Here is a 9,057-nt window from a genome sequence, read left to right on the forward strand (position 1 = left end):
TTCCTTCTTTTTTAGATCTCTCCTGCGTCAGTCACATGCCTTGCCTGTTGGAACTGGACGTATCCCATAATGCACTAACCACCTATTTCGACTTCAGTCCACCCAGGAATCTCCAGGTGAGTTGCCAGCAGGAGCTCTGCCCGCGAGGTTTGAATCCTGCACACCCCCTTGCAAATTAGCTGCCTGGCCGAACTGCCTCCTTCAAGCCATCTAAAGCAGGGGTCCTCAAACGTGTCCCCTTTAAGACTGGTGGACTTCAACTCCCAGAATTCCCCAGCCAGCCATGCTGAGGGGAAAGGGAGAGGTTTCCATGCTGAGCCAGGCTGGCTGAGGAATTCTGGGAGTTGAAGTCCACCAGTCATAAAAGAGCCAAGGTTGCCTACCCCTGGTCTAGGATGCTCACCGTTATAATAATAATAATAAAGTTGGAAGGGATTTTGGAGGTCATCTAGTCCAACCCCCTGCTCAGGCAGGAAACCCTATACCATTTCAGGCAAATGGCTGTCCAGTCTCTTCTTAAAAACTTCCAGTGTTGGAGCATTCACCGCTTCTGGAGGCAGGTGGTTCCACTGGTTAATTGTTCTCACTGTCAGGAAGTTTCTCCTTAGTTCCAGGTTGCTTCTCTCCTTGATGAGTTTCCATCCGTTGCTTCTTGTCCTGCCTTCAGGCACTTTGGAGAATAGCTTGACTCCCTCTTCTTTGGGGCAGCCCCTGAGATATTGGAAGGCTGCTATCATGTCCCCCCTCGTCCTTCTCTTCATTAAACTGGACATACCCAATTCCAGCAACCGTTCCTTATATGCTTTGGCCTCCAGTCCCCTAATCATCTTTGTTGCTCTTCTCTGTACTCTTTCTAGAGTCTCAGCATCTTTTTTACATTGTGGTGACCAAAACTGGATGCAGTTTTCCAAGTGTGGCCTTACCAAGGCCTTGTAAAGTGGTATTAATACTTCACGTGATCTTGATTCTATCCCTCTGTTAATGCAGCCCAGCACTGTGTTGGCCTTTTTGGCAGCTGCAGCACACGGCTGGCTCATGTCTAAGTGATCGTCCACTAGGACTCCCAACTGAAACTATGGCGAAGTCTGTAGGTGTGCTGCACCATTAAAGGAGTGTTCCTCATGTCTTCCGACTGCTAGTTAGCGCTCACAGCTAGGCTGGATGGCAGGCTAGGACATCTTCATGTATTCTCCCGTTTTTTGTTCTCTTTCCAGGTGGCTAATTTCTCCTACAACAACATTCCAGAAATGCAAGATCTTTCCAATTACCAGTCCCTCAGAAAGCTCATCCTGGACAGTATCCTTTGGTGTGGGGTTTTGGTGTGGGGTTTTTTGTTTTTTTTTTGGCAAATGGTGCATTTAGAACAGAGTCCGTTGGGAAGCCAGTAGGTTCCCCATCCCAACTGCCTTTTTAATAGATCTTTTTATTTAAAACCACCCCGGGCTTTTTAATTGCGGCAATTCGCTTTGTAGTTGTTCTGATCGGAGGGAGGGTTAATTTGCCTTCCCATCCACCGGATATTTTGGGACCGATCAAACCTACTCTGACCGTCCTTTTGTGAAGAGCTCCTTCGTAGAATATAGAATTAGAATTCTTTATTGGCCCAGCGTGGTTGGACACACGAGGAATTTGTTTCTGCTGCGTGGTGGGGGAATGGAAGGATTTATACTCCTTGCAGACAGCTGGTCATTTGCGTTCTTCTAGAAGATCATTGAGGCCACCTGGAGGTTTATCTGTGTCCTCAATGGTGCTTTTTCAACTGGACTTAACTTGCTTTTCTTTGAAGACATTTCACTTCTCATTCCAGAAGCTTCTTCAGCTCTGACTGGATGGTGGGGGAATGGAAGGATTTATACTCCTTGCAGACAGCTGGTCATTTGCATCCTTCTAGAGGGTCGTTGAGACCACCTGGAGGTTTGTCTGTGTCCTCAGGGTCATCTGAGTGGTGCAAATGGGTGTGGAGCCTTCTTGGAACTGCTGAAAGGGCTGGAACACCCATTTGCACTACTCAGCTGACCCTGAGGACACAGACAAACCTCCAAGTGGCTTCAACGACTCTCTAAAAAATTGCAAATGACCAGCTATCTGCAAGGAGTATAAATACTTCCGTTCCCCACCATCCAGTCAGAGCTGAAGAAGCTTCTGGGATGAGAAGCGAAACGCCTTCATGGAAAACCAGGAAAGTCTCGTTGCCTCTTGAAAAAAGCACCTGTGGGACGTTCTGCCTCTTCCCTCAGTAATAGCCCACTTGTTGTGTATATTGTGTGCCAGGGGACGGTGAAGATTGACGCAGATTTCCTCCCAATTGTCTTCAGACTGGGACCGATCCTTCGCTAACGGGTCCCTTGGAAACACGATTCTGCCTCCGGAGCAGAGAGCCGTATCTTGGGAGAAATTCTCCTGGCTTAAATAGGCTTTCAGAATTCTTTCTTTCTCCTTTCTTTCTTTCTTTCTTTCTTTCTTTCTTTCTTTCTTTCTTTCTTTCTTTCTTTCTTTCTTTCTTTCTTTCTTTTTCTCTTTTTCTTTTTCTTTTTCTTTCTTTCTCTTTTTTTCTCTTTTTTCTTTCTTTCTCTTTCTTTCTTTCTTTCTTTCTTTCTTTTTTCTTTCTTTAACCCTGATTTCATTTGAGCAGCTTCCTTTTTCTCAAACGAAATAATAACATATAAGTGCTTGAAGGGGAATAATTTATCAAGCACATCCTCCCCCACCAACACTAAAAAAAAAAAAAGGCTACGTACATTGAAGTCAGTAAATACAGTAGAGACTTGGAAACTAAGCCTGTTTTTAATTTCAAGATGTGGAATATTAAAAATATTCTTCGTCTGTGGCTTCCCCCAGGGATTCCTGAGTCAGTTGCTCAAGATTAATGGATAAGTTTCCAAAATAGCTCAGCATTGCTTGGATACCATCAACATTAAGCCTCATCTCCCCCCCTTTACTCTAATGACGAGATGAAAGCAATAAGGCACGTAGCTACCAAGTTTTTACTCTTGACAGAGGTGAAGAAGCATCTTGAATGAGAAGTGAAATGTTTTAGGGGAAAACTAAAAACCAAGAAAGTCCTGTTGCCTTTTGGAAAAGCACCTTTGGGACAAATGGTGAAGTCGCCGGAGAAGATCTCCACGGTCACCTTCTGCTCCACAGACACTGCCCGTCTAGAAGAGCGGACAACTTCCAAGAACTTTCTCTTGGTTCTGCTTTTCCAGAGTTGTCTAGGCCTCTTTGATTTGGGACCCCTTTTAAGGAAGGAACCCCCCACTAAGAAGAAGAAGAAGAAGAAGCTTTACGAGGAGGGGACCAGTTCCCAGTCGGTCCCTCAAGACCGTGGAGCTTTTCTCCCCAGTCCTTCAGCTGGGCCTAGGACTTGGTCTCCTTGTAGGCTGCCGTTTCATTTCTTAATTCTGGGCAGATAACAACATCACGGAGATACAAGGTCTGGAGAAATGCCACAACTTGACCTACCTGAGCTTGGCCAATAACAAAATCAAAGCAATTACCGGCTTGAAAAAATTGCCCATCAAAACTCTCTGCCTGGTGAGTCTGCGTGTGTTTCCTGAGATGACTTCTTTCCCGACATAATATGTTGGTTTGTTGCAAAGAATGATTGGGGGGACTTTGAAGCCCTACATCAGAGGTGGAGAACGATGGCCCTTTGATGACTCATGGACTTCAACTCCCAGAATTCCTGAGCCATCATGGCTGGATGTCCCCTTTATGACTTGTGGACTTCAACTCCCAGAATTCCTGAGCCAACACGGGGCCATCGTTCCACACCCCTTTCCCTACATTTTAAGAATCTGGGTTTATTCTCAGATAATTTAAAGACTACCATCACCTGGACGATATGGGATGGGACGTAATTCCACCCTCAGTTTTGCAGCGTAGGTAGCCATTTTTACGGCTTTTCTCACCCCGTCTGATAAGCGAATTGCTGCCGTTGTTAAACGAGTCACAGGGTTGTTAAGTGAATCTGGCCTCCCCCATTGACTTTGCTGGGTCGGAAGGCCGTTAAAAGGGGATCGCGTAACCCTGGGGACACGGCGACCGTCGTAAATGGGAACCCTTTGCCAAGGGTATGAATTTTGATCAACTGAACTGCGATCGTCGTAACTTTGAGCGGTCCCTGAATGAAGTCTTGTAAGTCGAGGGCCACCGGCGTAGAAAAATTAAACAAGCAAGCACGTGTGAAGCAAACCATCTGGGTCTCTTGATGATGCTCGGCCTTGGCCAAAGGCCAGCCATGTTTGGTTAGGGGACGCTTGTGATTCTCTTGGTAGAAATCGAACCAGATCGAGAAGGCGGTGGGCCTGGAAGGCCTCAAGGTGCTACAGGTGGTGGACTTATCTGACAACCAGATCAGCAGCTTGGAGGGTCTGGAAGAGCACAACCTTCTGGAGGACATCAACCTGGAAAATAACCAGGTAAGGTTGATACGGCAGAGGAGACCCAGTTGCCGGCTGCTTTGGGACGCTCCTCCCCTGAACACCTGACGGAGGTTGGAAGAAACCCCAGAATGAGGCCTTGTCTGTCTGTCTGTCTGTCTATCATGTCTGTTTATCATGTCTTTTTATCTATGTCTCTCTCTCTCTCTCTCTCTCTCTCTCTCTATCTATCTATCTATCTATCTATCTATCTATCTATCTATCTATATGTCTATCATGTGTATCATCTTTTTATCTATGTCGCTATTGTCTGTTTATCATATTTTTATTTATTATCTATCTGTCTATGTCTATCATGTCTGTTTATCATGTCTTTTTATCTATATCTATCATGTCTGTTTATCATATTTTTATCTGTATCTATCTATCTATCTATCTATCATGTCTATCATCTTTTTATCTATGTCGCTATCGTCTGTTTATCATATTTTTATTTATCTATCTATCTGTCTATCATGTCTGTTTATCATGTCTTTTTATTTATGTCTCTATCATCTACCTACCTCTATCTATCTATCTATCTATCTATCTATCTATCTATCTATCTATCTATCTATCTATCTATCTATCTATCTATATCATATCTATCTTTTTATCTGTCTATCATCTGTCTATCGATCGATCTAACTATCTAAGTCTATCATGTCTGTTTATCATGCCTATTATCTCTATCGTGTCTGTTTATCATGTATATATCTATTATGTCTATCATCTATCATGTCTGTCTCTCTGTCATGTCTATCATGTCTGTTTATCATGTCCGTCTATCTGCCATGTCTGTTTATCATGTCTGTTTATCTGTTGTCTATCTCCATCCCTATCATATCGGTCCATCTGTCATGTCTGTTATGTCTGTTTATCTATCATGTCTGCTTATCATGTCTGTTTATCTAGTATGTTATCTCTCTATCGTGTCTGTTAATCTATTACATCCACTTATTTATTTATTTATTTATTTTTATTTTATTAAATTTATATCCCGCCCTTCTCCTTGCGGACTCAGGGCGGCTAACAATCGAATCTCCTTTAATCAGTACCATTCTTCTTGTCATCAGGTGTCTGAACTGAGTGAGCTGGAATATATTGAATCTCTGCCTCTGCTGAGAGTGTTCAATCTGTTGAAGAATCCCGTTCAGGTAAGGAACAAATCAAATCAGCGATGGAATCAAATCAGCTGTAAATGTTTCTCACGCTAACGTCGTTTGGCACGGCAAATAAGTGGCAGATTTGAGACAGAGTCCACCAGGACAGGAACATCACCCAGAGTTTCTTTGCGTAGTGAGAAAGAAATAGCAATAGCCCTTAGACTTATATACCGCTTCACAGTGCCTTTACAGCCCTCTCTAAGCGGTTTACAAAGTCGGCCTGTTGCCCCCCAACAATCTGGGTCCCCGTTTTACCCACCTCGGAAGGATGGAAGGCCGAGTCAACCTTGAGCCGGTCAGGATCAAACTCCTGGCAGTGGGCAGAGTCAGCCTGCAATACTGCCTTCTAACCACTGCACCACCATGGCTCCTTCCTTCCTTCCTTCCTTCCTTCCTTCCTTCCTTCCTTCCTTCTTAGCAACAGCCCTTAGACTTATATACCGCTTCACAGTGTCTTTACAGCCCTCTCTAAGCAGTTTACAGAGTCAGCCTGTTGCCCCCCAACAATCTGGGTCCTCATTTTACCCACCTCGGAAGGATGGACGGCCGAGTCAACCTTGAGCCGGTCAGGATCGAACTCCTGGCAGTGGGCAGAGTCAGCCTGCAATACTGCCTTCTAACCACTGCACCACCATGGCTCCTTCCTTCCTTCCTTCCTTCCTTCCTTCCTTCCTTCCTTCCTTCCTTCCTTCCTTCCTTCCAACTTAGCAACAGCTCTTAGACTTATATACCGCTTCACAGTGTCTTTACAGCCCTCTCTAAGTGGTTTACAGAGTCGGCCTTTTGCCCCCCCAACAATCTGGGTCCTCATTTTACTCACCTCAGAAGGATGGACGGCCGAGTCAACCTTGAGCCGGTCAGGATCGAACTCCAGACAGTGGGCAGAGTTTTGCCTGCATTCTGCCCCACGACTGCTGGGTGGCATCTAAATTGAACAAAGAAAGAAACAGATCGGACATATCAATAAATACATCCACGGCTGCAAAATAGGACAGTTGACCTGCCCGGAAGGGAGATATGTTTGGTTTTGCTTGATTAAGGGCTAATTAATTTGATCTCTGCATGGTCTTTCATAACTTCCCCCCCCCCCCCCGTAGTCTTGAAGTGCGATGTTAGGCTTGGTTGCCTCCCAGAATGCATTGCGAAAAGAGCAGCATTTGCATCATTGCCTGTTTTCGTTGGCCCGGCCGTATGGTTTTTTTTCTCCGAGTCCTGAGACGCTTCAGAGTCAGGAAACCTCGGGTTTCCTGCTTGGGCGGGGGGGGGGCTGGACTAGAGGACCTCCCGAGGTCCCTTCCAACTCTGCTATTTCGTTGGCTTGTAACTGTGCAAGGGGCGAGCGGCCCAAGGCCAAGAACGTTAAGAAGGGAAGGATTTTACCCCAAAGGCGGAAAGAAATGAAGGCCAAGCAGGCTTTTTCCCCCTTTCCCAAAACATCTGCACACTTTTGAAGACAAAGTGGCTAGTCCTCATTCCTGCACGAGGGACGTGACGGTTTTGTGCGATGAACAAGCCACGGGAATCTCATCTGCCATTTAAATCAGAGTAAAATCTCACATCTCTGCCTGATCCAGCATCTGTTTAGGACTTTTTTTTTCTGAGCAGGGCAGAAGACGAAGCACTCGCGTCTCGAGTTTTAATTTAGAGAGTCTTCGGAATAGGTCCCAGGGGGCCGGGGAAGAAATATCACCCTGTTTAATCAGCGTTTTTCTGCTCGGTCGAAGTTGCTGGGCACAACCCACCGGGGATTTGTCCCTGGTGGGAGGCCCAGCTTTTTAATCCTGATGTCAAATTCAGAATAGAGCCGGGAGGGACCCCGGGAGGTCTTCCAGTCCAACCCCCTGCTCAGGAGACCTTATTATACCATTTCAGACAGGTGTCTGTCTAGTCTCTTCCTAAAAACCTCCAGTGATGGAGCAGTTTGTAAGCTGAAGGCTCCCTGTGCAGAATGACAGAACACAGAGTGGGAAGGGACCCCGGGAGGTCTTCTAGTCCAACCCCCTGCTCAAGCAGGAGACCTTATTACCATTTCAGACAGGTGTCTGTCCAGTCTCTTCCTAAAAACCTCCAGTGATGGAGCAGTTTGTAAGCTGAAGGCTTCCTGTACAGAGTTACAGGAAGGTACCCCGGGAGGTCTTCTAGTCCAACCCCCCTGCTCAGGAGACTTTATTATACCATTTCAGACAGGTGTCTGTCCAGTCTCTTCCTAAAAACCTCCAGTGATGGAGCAGTTTGTAAGCTGAAGACTCCCTGTACAGAATGACAGGACACAGAGTGGGAAGGGACCCCGGGAGGTCTTCTAGTCCAACACCCCCCCACACACACACACTCAAAGTAGGAGACCTTTCAACCCTTCGGAGCTTTTCTTGCTGCCGTATTGCCCTTCGCTCTCCTTGACCTGGCTTGCTCCCTTCTCCCACTTTTATACAGCTGTGAGGAAGAGGAGGGTCCAACTCTGGATTCGCAGAAAACGCAATTAGTCCTCGGCTTACGACCAAATGTCTGTCGCTAAGCGAGACACTGGTCAAGGGAACTTTGCCCCATTTTGCCCTCCGCCCCCCCCGGCCACAGCCGTTAAGCGGATCGCTGCGGCTGTTTCAGTTAGTAACCCGGTCGTTAAGAGAATCCAGCTTTGACTTTGCTTGTCAGAAGGTTTGCAAAAGGAGAATCGCTGCAAACCGTCATAAGTACATGCCAGTTGCCAAGCCTCTGGATTTTGATCACGTGACCCATCACGGAGACGCTGCAACGGTCTGAAGTGTGAAAAACGCTCCTTTCCCCCCCCAGCGCTGTTGTAACTTTGCACAGTCACTAAATGAACTGTTGTAAGTCGAGGACTAACTCTGGCGGCCGATAAGAACTTGCCGCCTTTGGTGGGGGTCACGAGTCGGTGGCTAAGGGTGCGAATGTTGATCCCTGCAACGTCTGTGAGTCTGAGAAAGGGGTCCAAAGTCCCTTTTTTTTCTCCCCCGGCGCCGTTGTAACTTTGAATGGTCGCTAAACGAAACCGCTATTTCCCCCGAGCGTCTCTTCCTTCCCTGCCTCCCATGTCAGACTCCGAGAGAAGAACCGAAAATAATAAAACAACTCTTCCTGTTATCAGCCCGAATGGCTGAATTGAAATTTCAGTGCTGTGCGTTTTCCCAGGAACAAGAAGATTATTGGCTCCTGGTGATTTTTATGCTGCTCCGTCTGACCGAACTGGATCACCAGAAGATCTCCGTGGAGGAAAAGGTAAAGGTCCTTCCTCCCTCCCTCCCTCCCTCCCTCCCTTCCTTCCTTCCTCCCTGCCTTCCTTCTTCTTTCCTTCTTTCCTTCCTTCCTCCTTTCTTCCCTCCCTTCCTTCCTTCCTTCTTTCCTTCCTTTTTTCTTCCCTCCCTCTCTCCCTTCCTTCCTCCCACCCTCTCTTCCTTCCTTCCTTCCTTCCTTTTTTCCTTCCTTCCTTCCTTCCTTCCTCCCTGCCTTCCTTC

General features: G+C 46.6%; 1 protein-coding gene across 1 annotated transcript in view; it reads left to right on the forward strand.

The window, feature by feature from the left end:
• LOC107298660 (leucine-rich repeat and guanylate kinase domain-containing protein-like) overlaps window positions 1–9,057 on the forward strand; it is a gene marked incomplete at its 5' end in the record, with an annotated part of 30,947 nt that overhangs the window by 1,715 nt on the left and 20,175 nt on the right. The window contains 6 exon segments of the mRNA XM_015828038.1: window positions 16–116; window positions 1,215–1,296; window positions 3,410–3,534; window positions 4,278–4,421; window positions 5,498–5,578; window positions 8,735–8,827. Of these exon segments, the coding sequence (XP_015683524.1) occupies window positions 16–116; window positions 1,215–1,296; window positions 3,410–3,534; window positions 4,278–4,421; window positions 5,498–5,578; window positions 8,735–8,827 (626 nt within the window).

This window comes from Protobothrops mucrosquamatus, unplaced genomic scaffold, assembly GCF_001527695.2.
Source record: "Protobothrops mucrosquamatus isolate PMUCROS unplaced genomic scaffold, P.Mucros_1.0 scaffold4170, whole genome shotgun sequence".
In the NCBI taxonomy this organism is placed as follows: domain Eukaryota; kingdom Metazoa; phylum Chordata; class Lepidosauria; order Squamata; family Viperidae; genus Protobothrops; species Protobothrops mucrosquamatus.